We start from the raw sequence: 15,536 nt of genomic DNA, 5'->3' as shown, positions 1-15,536 counted from the left end.
ATGACGGCCTTTCCTCTCACAGACATGGTAACATATGAGCCTCAAACTTGTACTTCTCTAACACAACCATGCGTTTTAAAACACGACTAAAGAGTTCAGTACGAAGGAGGGATAAATTACTGTGGTACAGGTGTTGAGGCCGCAGCGTAGTCTTGTGTGGGCGCAGGCCGAGTCACTTCTTAACTAGGACTAGTGCAACATGTAGGCAGTACTTGTCACATGATCAGGGTCTTGACAGGATTTCACAAACTAGTTTTGAAAAGTACCTTTTATGCACGTGATGTGGAGGAGATTCATACGAAAATAGCCGAGGATGAACCGACAAGAATTGGTGCACAAGGCAGCGGTGTTGTTGTTGCTTGCATTTGATGCAAACTTGCACAACAACAACCATCATCCTCGGCACAGCGACGCTGACTAGATTAATTGCCCTTCTATTGATTAGATTCATTGCCCTTCACAATGAGCGACTCATCTGGCGTGGGGGAGCAGGTTACTGCCCTTTCGACTTCTCCAGATGCCCCTCGCACGCGACCTCCAACGGACAAAAGACACGCGCATGACCTCGCAGCTTATATTTTGCAGCAATACGAGTACGCTACGTCTGGCAAAGGAGGCCGGCTAACGTTCTACGTCACTCAGAAGGTGTGGAGCTCCTTGGAGCCCGTCCTGCTGCGAGACTACAAACTAAGGTACACCAAATCTCCTCCAGAGTCGAGACACAAAGATCTGACATGTTGACCTCGAAACGCAGCTGTGATTACTTTCCTCGGGCCCAGCGCCTGGTCGTTCGTATGCATTCTCAAAAGCACGAAAACTTCATATTGAAGCTCGGTTCCCGCATCACAGCCCAGCTCGGTGTAATAGCTAGCGAATCTGGGCCCGCTGGCGATTTCGCAAAGGACATCGAGGCTGTCGGCCAGGCAACAATTAGACCAAAGAATCCCGGGTACGGGACACACGATCCAGACGCTTCTTACAGGCACCTCGGATCGCCTTTGCCCGCGGTCGTTATTGAGGTAGCTTATGCGCAGCGGGGCTGCACGTTACGGGCTCTTGCAGAGGACTATATTTTTGGATCTCTTCTCAAAATTCGAGTGGTGGTTGGATTTGATATCAGCTACAGAAAAAAGAGAGCTACGTTCTCAGTCTGGCGGCCAGTGCAAAATCCAGATAACAAGGTCTGGACTGTCGAGGCGACCGTGGCGAATCGGGTTCGTTTGGCTGAATCTACTGCTTTTTTCGAGAGCTGACACGATCTAGGTATTCCGTCACGACAATGGTGAGCCAAACGACCAGGAGGGCCTGGGGTTGACTCTCCGTTTGGAAGATTTTGCAGACGCAAGAACCTGCCAAGATTTTGGTGCCATGGGCAGAGAAATCTTCGTGTCCTGTGGAGAGCTATACCAGTATCTTGAAAGAGCGGAAACCACTTTGGATGATGTCGAATCGACAACGTCGGAACAAGGCTCACCGCTGAAGATGCACCATCAAGCAATAACGCCAGAAGAACAGCTTACCGAATCCGACGAGGAGGCTTTTGTCGAGGACGAGGAGCGCGTTTCCGTGCGTCTTGAGCGAGACGATGCTTCGTACGAAGGAAACTCTCCGGACTGACGGGGTGAAGCGATGCAAACATGAGCGCGTTTCAAGTATCGATGGGGGGCGCATGGACTTCATCACAAGGACATGGACACTGACAAACACTGTCGATTGGCACAAAAACCAGACTAGATCGAGGCCGGATCAAAACCGAAGACTGAGATCTTACTCAAGGCAAGAAACTAATAAATAATCAAAGCCAGTTGGTCGTACTCACTGTTCTCTCTCTCTCTCTCTCTCTCTCGGATGGTTTTCCTGGCACGTAGAGACTCCCTTTCGCAATCTACGCTGCAGTTCTAGAACGCTCTGTAGACTCTGCTGGCGTCCTCATTGGTCAACCATAGGCACTCAGTCGTCCTAGCTACCCGTGTCCTACTACGGGCGGCACTTTTCAGAAGGCCAAGGGCCTCACATACGGCGTACTCGGCCCGAAACGGTCTTTGCAAGTTGAGGCTTAATCCCAGGCCTTGAGTCGCTCTTTTACTGTCACCCTTTTAGCCCTTGATCCACTTCCTATTCTTTCCGACAAGCCACTCGGTGTTGAGGCAACTGCTTCCAGGTTCTCATTCTCTAGGCCTATTCATATGTCAACGTTTCGGGGGTTGATGCGGCAACGAGGATTGCCTCAACCGGAGGAAGAGACACGCTCATTTTTACGAACACGATGTAAAAATGGATGGCAAACAGCCTTGTAGTCAAGTCATCGAGGTCAGACTCGACGATACATCATATTGGACCCCCCCTCCTATAGGAATCAAATTACCTAGACCTTGCAAGCCCGTCCAACACTTGGGCTCTGTCAAACCAACAACAAAAATCGTCATATAACGAGTCGGAGTCCTCATAGGGGTCCTCCCCCCATTGCGTCGTGTGCCTGATTTCGGGCATCGCCCCCCCGGTCGTGGATTTGATTCTTCGGTGTACTTGTCGCACAATCGGTGTGGCAGTACGCTGTACATGGTAACGTCCGTCTAGGTAATTTGTCGCCAGTACCGCGATGGTGTCGTGGTTCGAAATGACTCGATACTTGTCCGTGCGTCGCAACGTTCGTCGGTTGCTCCAGGGCGGTTGGCGTTTCGGGATCCACGAGAATGAACCCTTCATTGTCGTCGCCGGGGTTTTCGTCTTCTTCGTCGTCGGCCTATCGCTTTCTTCTCTGGGGAAGAAAATGCACGAGTACCGTACCGTGTACACCATGCGTGCGCCTCCCTCTCCCAATACGCTATACGTTCTTTGTCTTTGGCTTAACCTTCGTGGTGATCGGCGCCCTCGGCTGGTCGTCCGTCCCACCGCAACCCGAGTGCTGGCCACGACCCCCCAATGGCCATCCAGTGCCGAGTCGTAGCCACCACTCGGGTTGCGTCTTCCATCCACCAGGTCATACTGCTCGGCAATTTTCCTGGTCCGATGGTTGCATGGAAAGATCTTCGGCACGCGACCTGAACGGAAAGTTCGTACCGTTCGTTCTTCTCAGCCAAGTCAATATGTGCTTCACTTTCCCAGCACTCGAGGCACCGATTTCACCGTCAGGCCCAAAATACAAATGACCTGGGTGGACATCGTCCAGCGGCGTGAACACCACTTCACCGTCTGCGTCACGTCTCCAGTGCTGATTCCAGATCTTTGCCGAGGCATATCAGACGCGCATAACTTCATATGGAGGCCTTCCTGCCTCAATCATAGCCACTGTCTCGGGTTCTTCCCGGGCCGACGTTCCTCATCTTGCTCTTCTTGCCTTTGCGGTTCTTGCGCTTTCGTTCGTGAGGAGACCATCCTGATCCCTCTTTTTCGGCCATGTGGATGGGGCAATTGTCGTCATTGCAAGCAGTCCAAGATGGGAGTTGCGCATGTGCGGCCTTGTCATTGGTCCTGTCGTCGGCATCTTCATCCTGTCCCTTTGGACCAGAAAAGTTTTGAAAAGTTTCCTGCGGAACCTCGGGTAGAAAGATCGGAAGTGATTCCCATTTTGACTTGGTGACTGTACATCGCCGGCGGCGCTCGCAGGATCTCGATGTTGCAGCGCCCTTCAACGTCGACGTCTGTTAGACAAGATGCAACCTCTAGGTGATCTAAATACCAGGGGTTCAATCTGATGTATTGTCGAGTCTGACCTCGATGACCATGAGGCGGTCCTCTATCTATTACATAGTGAAAAGGGAGCGTAAATTCTCCGCCTAGTTGAGGCTCCCGTCGCCGCAGCATGTAATCTTGGCTGTCGTATCAAACAATGGCCTGTGAAATGGGTCTAGGCCGTCAGAAAATGGTGGCTAAGCAGGTCTAAGAGGAGCGACTTGAGCCTATTCCTGGGTCTCGAATTGGAAAGACAGGTATCTGCGGAGTACGCCGCGCAGGAGGCCTCTGGGCGATCCAACATCTGCACCCTTCGAGGCACAACGTCAGACCCGATAGGACTTGTATTGCCGGATGACACTTTTACACAGGCTCTGTAGACTGAGCCCGAATATCCGGACCTCACTCGGCTTAATCTTTGCGATTCCATATACATGTTTCAATGAAACTGTGTCGACGCTCTGTCGGCCCGGTTGATTCGCGCCTTTGCCTTTTGTCTTTGATCTCCTTGACGCTGGTCACCTCTACTTTTTTCTGGTTCCGCCAAGCTGAGCAGGTGCTTCGACCGTTGATGAACAATTTTCGGCGTTGGACTTCGGATGATATGGACGTCTATCTGTCATTTCAAGTCGATGCCCGAGAAACACACTGTTCAAGAACATCTCGGTGCTAGGTGGTATCTCGACCGGGGCTCACCGAGCACAAATAGCTCGAGGGTAAAGGTAGCCGATAGGAATCTCCCATCTTCACCGTTGGTAGTGTAAAGGCACAAGTTGCGAAGAAGTCAACTCGCAAACCACATGGTGCTTCTCGATGAGACAGAACCATCGACCCTGGCTAATTTGCATATCGATCAATGGGAGACGGCAAACGGGTTTATGAAGTAGGGTTTCTTGGGAAAGTTGTCGATGATGAGATGGATCTCGGTAAAACGATTCAAAGTATTGTATTTCTCGCACGCCTCGCCGAGACGACACATGAGGTCTGGGGTCCTCGCCTTATTGTGGTGCCGAACGGTATGGTGCTGGACTGGGAAATGGAGCTCAAGTAGTGTTTGCAGGCCATGTTCCAGAATCCCTTCGGATGGGAGGGGTATTCGGTTACTCATCTCTACAGCAGACGTCCTGCCGCATGACGACCCGACCCGTCCCGGAGAACGCATGTTGTCTGGCGGCTGGTGAATACGGCTCGGAATGGGTGCCAAAAGATGAGACCGACCGTGCTGCGGTGGTGTTCAATCGCATTGCCAGTTGGATGTAGACATGGTCGGTAGGAAGTTGATGAAGTCAGCACACGTTCTTGATGCCTTCTTCACGCCGGCTACTGGAGAAGGATAAGAAGAAGCCTGCCAACGCTCAGATTGGCCAGGACGGAACATGACGTGTACATCACACTCTCCTAGAGACTATTCTAAATGCTCTTGGTCTGTTCTCGCAGTGGACTGAGAATGAGATTAACTGTATACTATTTCTCGCCTGCGATAAACAGTATTGAGATGGACAATCGTCTTGGTAAGTGACTTGAAGCCAACAAGTCGTATACACAAGACGGCCTCTCTCGAGGTTTCAGTCATATCAGCAGGCATCTTGGCTCTGTCCGTACTTCTTTGCTAGCATCCAAGGCGATATCACTCCAACAGCGCCTGCTTAGCCTCGATTTCGGCAGTGATAACCACTTGTGCTCCGCGAGGTCGCAAAGGCTCAAGTGACCGAAGAGGCAATAAGCTCTTGATTGCAGGCTCTGGAGTACAAACGGACCTCGTGTGGACAGCTTGGCCTTCGGCGTAGCACGGGCTTCCGATGTGGAGTGCTAGTGACATGGTATGTTTCGGTCATTCCGAGTCCGACTAACTTGACCGGGTCACCCTCCTCATCCGCCGAAGTCGACCATCAAGAATCCTTTGTCGTCTTTGTACTCCTCTTTCTCGTAGTGTCCTGTAGTGTCTTGATTTGTTTCCAAGGAACTGAGGTTCTCCTTTTCCCCGAACAAGAAATACTATCGTTACTCGTCGCTTGTCTGATGGGTATGGGCGCTTTTCTGGGTAAGCTGAAAGCATCTCGAAATCAGGACATCTCTCGGTTCTCTTCTCGTGATCTCAGGATCTAGGCAGTATTCTTCGATAACGCCTTGGTCCCTAATGCTCTTGCCCTCTCGAGATACTTGATGTTACGTGCGAACCATCGCGTGATGTTGACCTTGAAAGAACACTGCGTCTGGTCAAGCCGATTATTCTCATTCTTCTTCTCCAAAATTGCAACAGCATTGATCTTAACCTAGCACATCGTGTGTGTGTGGTTCCGGTAAACACCTTCCCAACTCGCTCCATGCGATGGGAACTAAATCTTCCCCAGTTTCGGGCTCCCTACAAGGGTTCGAACCTCCGATGAACTGTGGTGCAGTTCTTGTTGCATTATCTTGAACACGAAACGTCTGTTCAGCAATGCGTCGCTAACACCGCGACATCGCCCATAGCTCGACATGACTTGATGTTTGTCGTTGTGGAGGTTGTCTTGATCCTTCATGACAGCGAGTGTTTCCAGCTCTTGATCGAGTTCTAAACTCTTCTCGGGCTTGTTTCGGTGGTTTCGACGTCTTCGTTCGTGAGGAAACAATCTCGATCCTTCAGTCTATCTCAGACCAACTGTCCAAGACAAGAGTGCATTTTCAGCCTTGTCGATGGCCTTCGCTTTCTCGGCGCGGGTACTGAGTTGCCCTCAACTTGAAGAACTTTGTAAGGCTGGGCAATAAACATGCCGAGTTTAGCGCGGTCCCGGTAGAAGGCGTCGATCTTGAGGTCTTTGTCGTTGGTATGAGTGGCGGCGTATTGGCTGTTGCGCTTCGAAGTGATCCAGTTGGCGAGGGGTGATGGGACGGTCAGGACTCGAGAGCGGCACATGGCCAATACTTCCTGTTAGGAGGTAGTCAAAGTGTTCACGTTTTGGTTGTGATCACTTCGCTTACATACCCTATACTTCCCACTTGTTAGGAAACCTGGGACTCTATTTGTGTTCTGGGCTGGTCGCAGGTGAAGGGTAACAGTCACCCCAAATTATTGCCAAGAATTTTGTACTGATTGGCCGTACAAGAAGAAGACTTGGTGACTTGTAGGGCGGAATGTAGAGGGTGCGCAGTCTTGGATACTGGTGAGAGGATTATTGCCGGACAGACGAGGGGTAAATTCTCTTTGTCGAGAGGTACTTCCGGCTACTGGCAAAAGCTCCCGTGGAGTGTGGATGAAAAAGTAAGAAATTCACCAACACTACTGTACTCCATACCAGGCTAAGTGTAAGCCATCCCGTCCGGGGCTCGAGACTAACAAGCGAGGCTACTTCGTGGCGAAGCGAAAGGGACGGGGACTGGAGCTGGACGCTAAATCTGAGGAAGCTAATTAGCTTATAAGCTAACTGATAAGCTAATTTTAAGCCCCGGTATGTCCGGGTCTTGGCGAACTAGTCCACCTGCATCTGAGCAACCCCTTAAACTCCATTGTCTACAGCCTCCTACAGAATGACCCGACCTTCACTTTTCGCTTCTGCACCTCCTCATCGAACTTTCAGGGGTATCTTGGTTGTCTCGGTCGATCACCATGGCCGTGTCGCTACAAGATGCACCATCTCCCACTGTGCCTCCCTTGCGGATAAAGATCGTCCAGAGTCCCGCTCAACGATGGAAAGAGATTGAAGAAGAGGATGACAATATGCTTGTCACATTACAACGGGATGTCTTGACAGAAGAGTTCTTGGATTACCTCCAACGTCATGCATCCGACATACCCGGCCTCGTAGCTCACCACCTTTTGTTGAGCGACCGGCAAGAATGCAAGGTCTCGGACAGGTCCGAGTGGTTACATGGTAGTTTTAATGCCTGCATCCCCGTCACGATCTCAAACTGGCCGACAGCGCGTGTCCTACTCAGATGTCCATTTCCGCACATGGTTGGAAGCCCAATGGGACTGGACGAAAAGATTCGGTGCGAAGCAGCGACCTTCGCCTGGATAGCAGACAATTGCCCTCAGGTTCCGATTCCTCGCCTATGGGGGTTCGGGCTACCTGAAGGACTTGGTGTATGGCCGCAATGAAATACTCGTACAACGTGTTGATGGCTCACTTGCTTCTAGTTTACACCTACCAAGTGTCTACCTTGGTACCGGCAAGCCATCGCATATATCAAGGATCTCTGTAGGACCTTGATCTACCGAAGACGATACTATACTCCTTTCATACCGACACAGCCGCGATACTCCTTGAAGTCGGGCTACCTACTTGTTGATTTTATCGAGAAGGAACAAGGCTCGATGCTTTCCAAGATCTGGCCACCCCGTACGGACGAACAAAAGCTGAACTTTTACAAAAGTCTGTCGAAAATTATGTTGAATTTGGCGCGCTGTCCATTGCCGAAGATTGGCTCGTTCACCATCAATAACTCCGGTGAGATCAGCCTCAGCAATCGCCCGTTGACGGCTCGACTTCCTCTACTCGAATGTGAAGGCATTCCAACAAGCATACCCTCGGATCGATGTTACTCGACGACCGACTCATATATCCGGGACCTCTTGGACTGTCACGACCTCAAGCTAAAGCACCAACCTAACGCGGTCCGTGACAAGTACGACGCAACGGGCCAAATGGCAGTTCTGACTATGATGCGCGCTCTGGTTTCCAACTTTACACTAAGTGATCTTCGCGACGGACCGTTCCGTCTCATTTGGACCGACGCTCATGCAAGCAACATCTTCGTCAATCGACAGTATGAGATTACTTCTCTTCCAGACCTCGAGTGGTTCTGTGCCTTACCGCCGGAGAACCTCTACCCACCCTTTTGGCTTAGTGGACACGAACTCGATACACTGGAAGGACAGGCCGAGCGAGAAGATTATAAGCAGATGTGTGCAGAATTTCTGGAGGTATTTCAACGAGAGAATGACCAGGCAATCTCACAAAACTCTCAATATCATGTGGAGATCATGAAGAGTGTCCTCGCCAAAGATATACATTTCTTTTGGGCCAGCTTGCACCACCCTCGCGCAACTTATAATCTTTTCCTCGACCATCTGCAACCTCGTTTCGCGCCGGAGCACCTGGAAGAGGAAGGGTCGATTCAGTTTCAACGCATAGTTGCCCGATACTGGATTGAAGATTCAGTCAGCTTTGTCGAGCAGAAGGTTCTGGACCGGAGAGTCTACCTGGAGCAATTGCGGTCACAGCTCAAGGCTGCGACCCGTTGAAGACTTCGCCCGCGGCCGATCACTTTTGCTTTGCTTCTTCTGCTCGTCTTGCTGCAGCTGCTTCTTTGTTCGCGTGCCTTTTTTCTTTGGCAGCCTTAGCGGAGAGTTTCATGCATTCGCCTTCGATTTTGCCGACCTTTTGCTCAGTGGCGGTGGCAGTTGATTCGGAATGGCCTGAATATGTTGAAGATGTGGTGGATTGACGCTTAGGGTTGGATTCTGGCATTGTGTCAAGGTATATATCCACTTGTAGGTTTTGTATTTCACAGTGTCTACTGGGATATCAGTGAAATAGTTGACTCTAAGGACTTTGAGTCAGACTACACAACCTCTGAATCTGTCAGATTGAATGTCTCTATGATTCTCCAGGTCACCTCGTAATCAGGCGCAGGCTTGAAGCTTACGAAGCGTTACATCCAAGTTGGAGGGTTTCACTCTAGGCATGAGTGATTGTCGGTCACCTATTATCTCCGTCATCTATCCCTGCAGTATCAAAGGTGCCCGACGGTGACATCCACTAGTGTATTGTCTGTCCTCGGTCATTGGTACAGACGGCGGTCAACGATGGTTCGCTTCTCAGTCTGTCTCAGGACGAAGAGAGGGGCTCTTTGACACCAGGCGAAAGCCACACAGTCACCTCGATACCTGACGTTAGTCGCCTTGTTGTCAGGACGCGACTTGACAATTGTAAAAGGTGCACCGAGTTCAAGATACTTCTTGGAGGGAGTTGCATTACGGAGTGGATAGGCGACACGGTTGACCAATCAGATACGGAGAGTGCTTTACTCGGAACACACGAAGCGGTTGACTCGGTATTATTGTCGAGAACTTTGCAGAAGTAGAATTGATCCAACCCCTCACCTGCGCTTGGAATCTTGGAACCACCGGGACACAACACCGCGCTGCGGCCTCAGCACCTCGTTCAGCCCTCCTCCGTACTGAAAAGCACATGGTCGTGACAGAAAGTGAGAGAGAGAGCAACCGATGATGAGAGAACTACTAGACTAGCGGTCGTTGTAGACCTGGTGGCCGTGGGGAAAGTGTAGAGCTTGTCTCAAAGAGAATCTCAGTTACCGGTACTGTTCTGTGGATGAAGAGAACCACTAAACTAGGCAGGGACTACCAAACCAACTGGCCGCGGCCGATCACTTTTTCTTTGCCTCTTCCGCCCGCCTTGCCTCATCTTCTTCTTCTTCTTCTTCTTCTTCTTCTTCGTTCACGTGCCCCTTTTCTGTGGCCGTCTCCGCGGAAAATCTCACGCGTTGGCCCTCGACCCTGGTGACCCCCTGCTCAGCCTGAGGAGGTAAGCGATTCGATTCGGAAGGTTGGTCGGTCAGAACTGTTCCGCTCCTCCCCAGGATTTCAGATATTGCGTTGATGTCGTCGTCCACCTCATCATGGACTGCCGCTAGAATGCCTCGTATGCTGTACTCGTGGATTGCCGGCAATTCAGGGCCTTTGCTCATCTCCTCTTTTTGTTCAGTGGCGGCGTCAGTTGATTCGGAATGGCCCGAATCTGTCGAGGATGTGGTGGATTGATGCTCGGGGTTGGGTTCTGGCATTGTCTCAAGGTATACACTTGTAGTTCTTGTACGTTGGAATGTCTGCTGAGATGTCGTTGGAATGGTCGACTCCGAGGGCTTGGAGTCAGACTATATGACCTCTTGACGTTGTGGACCAAATGCCTCTGTCATTCTCCGGGCCACCTCGTAATCGGGCGCAGACTCATTGTCAGCTGAATCTTGAAGCGTTACATCAAAGCTGAAGCGTTCCACCTGGGCGTGCGTGATTGTCGGGTCACCCATTATCTCTGTCATTCATCCCTGCAGTCCAAAGGTGCCCGAGAGTGACACCCACTAGTGTGTCACTCGTTACCCGGTCATTGGTACAACTCACGAGGAGGCTCTGAGGCTCATTTCTGATCGCCCCTATCATGTCGGAAGAATACGCCAAGGATTTGGGCAGGGCGTCCGGCCTTCACGCAACGTGTGCTTTTATACAACATCAGAAGGAGCTTGCAGTCAACCTCTACAGATGATGCCCACGTCAGAACATCCCACAGTAAGCCGTGCGTCCCACTTACGGATGATGGTCATTTGGGAACAGAAGACGAGCGATCAGCGATACGACCGAATCCAATGGAGGATGAAAGTCGTCGCCTGGCGGTCAAGACTGGCAGGATGTCTCATTGGCCATCGGTGCCTTGCCATCGGTTCGAGTGCCAGCGCCTCGCCGGTTAGGTCCTTGAGAGACGACAACCAAGCGCTGACCTGCGGGGAGCCTGGACTTTTCGCTTTGGTATTCAATCAATCGGCCACTCGCCCCGTATGGCGGGACACTGTTTCATCGTGAACGCCTATGCAATACCTCCCTTCCGTGTGGACCGTCACTTCAAACACATCTATCCCTGAGTCGAACGATCGGGACCTTACCGTGCGAAGTAGTCATGGCGCTCTGGTTTCGTGGATGCGTTTGAAGTACCCGATCTCGCACATATACACGGCCAGAGCGGCCAACAATCGTCGAGGACATTCTGACAGATTTTGGTCTCAGGGAGCGAGCCAGAAGCATGGCGGGGAAGCGACAGAGAACACCCAAGTGACAAAACACCGATCGTAGCTTCAGAGATGTAGTCTGCGGGGTTCTTGCCGCTCTAATTAGGCTTGTAGGTTTGTAGGCTGTCGTGACGTATTTAAACCGCCTGCTGTTCAGTTCAGTTTGCAACTCTTTCCATCTTCTAGACTTGTTCGTTGTCTGCAACTTTACACAAGGTGAGTGATCCTCTCTGGGCCTTCTTTTGACTGTTCATTGTCTTTTCTCGTGACTGATCATGTCTTAGTTTCACGTTTGCAAAGCTAATCGCTCTTTCACTTCTCACCGCAGTTTCGCTGGTAAGTGATTCTCTCTCTGGGACATCTTCTGATCGTTTCTTGTCTTCTCTCGTGACTGACCATCTCTCAGTTTCGAGTTTTCAAAGCTAATCGCCCTTCCGTTTCTCGTCGCTGCTTCGCTGGTGAGTGATTCTCTCCAGGCTGTCTTCTGGTTGTTTTTTTCTCTTTCCTTCGTGGCTGACTATACCTTGGTCCTGTGTTTCAAAAGCCAATCCCTCTTTCACTCTTCGTCGCCGTTCCCCTGTCTCTCGAATCGAAGCCCTCGGTCGCCAGAAAGTTGCCATGGATCGATGCACACCTTGCAAGAACTCCAACTCCATGTGTTTCAAGTTGGATGACCATCCGAGATGCTTCTATTGTACCAGAAAGGGCGTAAAGGAATGTGATGCACCGTTGACCTCGAAGAACGTTACTCGAGCGATCGCGGAGTGCAAACGTTTGTGTGAATCTGTCAACCAAAAGGGCGAAGACATTGTGAAGATGCTCCTCGCGCTCTCCGAGGACGATATTGAGTGGAGACAGCAGCAGAGTGAGCTCGATGACCTGATGAAGAAGTTGAATAAGATGAATAGTGAGGGATTCGGACCATTGGACGAACCAGACCATGTTGACCCAACTCGCAACGACTCATCACCCACCGAGGGCCTGGACGACACGAAAGTCGAGTAGATGTTCGAGCCGGCGCCTGGTTTCACGTCTATGATGGAAGAATCCGCGGAAACCTCGGTGGTTAGCACGACAACGAAAAGAATGATATTGAGGAGGATGAATCTCGATCTGAAAAAGAGAGCAACCATGGATCGAATTCTCGAGAGTCCTTGGTGGGATTGATGTATGAATATGCATAAACTGCTTCCAATCCACCCTTTTTGGACTTTGCTGTGTCGGCAACTAAATGGAGAATTTATGTTTGTATCAGTGGTTGTTCTTCTGCGGCCAGTACGATTCTCTAGACAGTTTGAAATTGACTGTCTAGTAGAAGTTAGTAGTAGTAATTAGTTTCAGTCATTGCAATCAAAAGTCATCTCTTCACCTATCTTGACGATCAATCCTCTTATCAGTAGTCATCAATAACAGCAGTTCTCCTTAGTCGCTGGTTCTACTGTTGTGGCCACTGGTCTAGTGATCCCTTCACCAGTGGAACAGTAAGTCCTCTACGATGATTAAGTAGTTCTCTGCGGCCACCAGTCCATTGTACTTTTGCGGCCATTAGGGAGTAATTATCTTCTATCTCCCTCCTTCTATCCACTTAGTCATGGTCAATTCTACTTCTGCGAAGTTCTTCATAGTAATTCAGAGTTGACTACTTCGAATATGCTGAGTAAAGCACACTCCACAATTAATTAGTCAACCTTTGCACAATGCCCGCAGCAAGGTAGAAGTAGTTCTCTATGGTCATTAGTTTACTGTTATCTACTGATCTTAATTATTGCGCACCACATAACATTCAAAATACCTTTTAAAGAGTTAACCTTGTTACATTCGGCACGCAAATTGTGAGGAAACAGAGTGGCTTCGTGTGGAAGAGCAGAGTCAGGCCTCAATCAAGAACGGCTTCCTCGAGAAATGTCCCTGATTTAAACGCCACCTAATATCATATCAAAAAGTTGGATGAAATATTTGGCATGTCAACGGCGACTGGCGCATTGGCAAGATTACTCTGTCAAGAGAATTTTAATAAGTTAAAGTCGTAATTCGAGGGTTGATTCGTCTGACCCTACACCAGAGAGAGAATACTTTCGCTGCAACGGTAGAGTGACTGCTGGTTGCAGAGGATTACTGATTACTTGTGCTGCTGGGGGTTAACTGGCTGACTACTCACTCCGTACAACTCACCTCAAATTAGTGTTAGTCGATGTCAGGATCCTGAGGTATTTCAAGTACAATGCACGTGACTCTCATCAGCCCGGATATTGGAATGTCAAGAACATTACGTGACTTTCAATCTCCCAACTCCATGCGGCCGCAACCCCTTTCGCATCTTCATTTCTTGAAAGTCTTGCGCATTCTTATTTGACGTCCACTTTAGCTGCCACCATACCTGCGATTCGCCCAAGTCATGTTGTTTGATCATGTGGCCGAAGAAAGGCAGGAGAAGAACTTCACGATTTGGGTGCAGTCCCTTCTGGGAAAGTCTCCGGAGCATCTCGCCATGCATCTCGCGGCAACACACCGCGCCGGAAGACCAATAGCAGCGTGTCGTTGGAAAAATGGTTCTTTCAATATCTGCTATAGGGTCAAGTACGACGACGGATTCCACGCTGTCGTTCGGTTCGCCGCTCTGGGGAGGACCATCCACCGCAGAGAGAAAGTTAACGACGAGGTTGCCATCATGAGATACTTGAGTCAATACACTTCCATCCCAGTCCCTGATGTTCTGGGAGCTGGGACATGTTGGGCAGGGCCCTACGTCGTCATGTCCTTTGTCGAGGGAGAATCATTAGCCACTTTGCTTCAGGACCCTTTTCAAACCGATCGGCCGGCCCTGAATCCGAGGATGAGTGATCGAGCGCTGAAAAAGGCGTATCGGGCAATGGCCGAGCTACACCTTGGCCTGTCGAAATCAGAGTTTCATCGGATTGGAGGACTCGAGCATGACGGAGAGAGCTTCACGGTCACCAAAAGACCGTTGACGTACAATATGAACGAACTGGCCGCTTCAGCAAACCTCCCACCTCGAGTTTTTCCTACACAACCTTGCGACTCTGCGAACGTTTACTTTACACTACTTGCCGATCAGCAGCTTTCTCAGCTCCGGCACCAGCGTAATAATGCAACCACCGATCAAGACGACTGCCGAAAGAAATATGTGGCCCGGTGCTTGTTTCGGAAAATTGCCCGCAACGTCTCGACGGAGCACTCCCACGGCCCCTTCCGTTTGTATTGCGACGACTTCCGACCCTCCAACGTTCTTGTCGACCTACAAGATCTTCACGTCACGGGCGTCGTCGATTGGGAATTCACTTACGTGGCTCCCGCCGAGTTTGCGTACGTGGCGCCCTGGTGGCTATTGCTCCAGAGCCCAGAGGACTGGGAGTCTGATCTCCACGAGTTCGTGAGGCGGTTCGTGCCACGACTTCGTCTCTTTCTCGAGGCTCTGCGTGAATGCGAAGATCAGATGGCCGAGGAAGGAAATGGCGCACCGGCAGATTCACAACGCGTGTCTGCCCGGATGGAGCGGTCGCTCGACACTGGGCTATTCTGGGTCTGTCTTGCTGCGAGATATAGCTCCATGTTCGACGAAATCTACTGGACTTTTATCGACGAGATGTATCACGGACCTTTTACCTCGGTCGAAGACCGACTTGGACTGTTGAGCGAGGAAGAGAGACTCAGTCTCTATGAGTTTGTTCTTGCCAAGATGGAACACGTTACGGTTGGACCTCTAGAGACGTACTACAGCGTGGACGATTTGGTGGACCTCTGACGCCTCTTCCTGTGTGATTCATAGAAAGAAGCCTTCGCTTTTTGATTTTTAGGTCAAGTTCACCATAGTTCCTGGTAACAAAAGCCGAATGGATGAGACGTTTCGAGATCGAGAAAAGGCCCCAATCAGCATACAGTAGGGTATCGTAGAGGCTCAGCAAGAACAATTGTCCTTTCGCACGGCCAAGATCAGGGACTCGAGGTGGCGACCCGGTTTGGGAGGGCTACGCTCCCACGATTGCTCGGTTTAGCGGGGTACCACAAGCCTTTTGGCATGTGATGATTTCCTGCTCGAGACAATACGACATAGGCGGTACGTTTGC

General features: G+C 50.6%; 6 protein-coding genes across 6 annotated transcripts; 3 read left to right on the top strand and 3 right to left on the bottom strand.

Annotated features, from left to right (window-relative positions):
* Positions 1-387: 387 nt before the first annotated feature.
* PV06_08294 (uncharacterized protein) lies at positions 388-1,805 on the top strand. The gene is made up of 3 exons (XM_016409613.1): positions 388-692; positions 755-1,214; positions 1,264-1,805. Exons 1-3 carry the CDS (start codon positions 463-465, stop codon positions 1,615-1,617), a joined length of 1,044 nt encoding a protein of 347 aa, XP_016259921.1. The 5' UTR covers positions 388-462; the 3' UTR covers positions 1,618-1,805.
* Positions 1,806-3,275: 1,470 nt separating this feature from the next.
* Positions 3,276-6,568, bottom strand: PV06_08293 (uncharacterized protein; the record flags this gene model as incomplete). The annotated part of the gene is made up of 3 exons (XM_016409612.1): positions 3,276-3,626; positions 6,051-6,264; positions 6,315-6,568. 3 exons carry the CDS (start codon positions 6,566-6,568, stop codon positions 3,276-3,278), a joined length of 819 nt encoding a protein of 272 aa, XP_016259920.1.
* Positions 6,569-7,218: 650 nt separating this feature from the next.
* PV06_08292 (uncharacterized protein) lies at positions 7,219-9,169 on the top strand. Its single transcript, XM_016409611.1, has 2 exons — positions 7,219-7,735; positions 7,790-9,169. The coding sequence occupies exons 1-2, from the start codon at positions 7,259-7,261 to the stop codon at positions 8,894-8,896; spliced, it is 1,584 nt and encodes a 527-aa protein (XP_016259919.1). The 5' UTR covers positions 7,219-7,258; the 3' UTR covers positions 8,897-9,169.
* An 872-nt stretch (positions 9,170-10,041) lies between these two features.
* PV06_08291 (uncharacterized protein) lies at positions 10,042-11,228 on the bottom strand (the record flags this gene model as incomplete). Its single annotated transcript, XM_016409610.1, has 1 exon — positions 10,042-11,228. Exon 1 carries the CDS (start codon positions 10,456-10,458, stop codon positions 10,042-10,044), a length of 417 nt encoding a protein of 138 aa, XP_016259918.1. The 5' UTR covers positions 10,459-11,228.
* PV06_08290 (uncharacterized protein) lies at positions 11,211-12,831 on the bottom strand. Its single transcript, XM_016409609.1, has one exon. It carries the CDS (start codon positions 12,582-12,584, stop codon positions 12,141-12,143), a length of 444 nt encoding a protein of 147 aa, XP_016259917.1. The 5' UTR covers positions 12,585-12,831; the 3' UTR covers positions 11,211-12,140.
* A 1,015-nt stretch (positions 12,832-13,846) lies between these two features.
* On the top strand, positions 13,847-15,214 carry PV06_08289 (uncharacterized protein; the record flags this gene model as incomplete). Its single annotated transcript, XM_016409608.1, has 1 exon — positions 13,847-15,214. One exon carries the CDS (start codon positions 13,847-13,849, stop codon positions 15,212-15,214), a length of 1,368 nt encoding a protein of 455 aa, XP_016259916.1.
* Positions 15,215-15,536: the final 322 nt, after the last annotated feature.

This window comes from Exophiala oligosperma (assembly GCF_000835515.1).
Source record: "Exophiala oligosperma strain CBS 72588 unplaced genomic scaffold supercont1.8, whole genome shotgun sequence".
Lineage (NCBI taxonomy): Eukaryota > Fungi > Ascomycota > Eurotiomycetes > Chaetothyriales > Herpotrichiellaceae > Exophiala > Exophiala oligosperma.
Note: the sequence above shows the minus strand (reverse complement) of the source record. Positions and strands in the feature narration are given on the sequence as shown.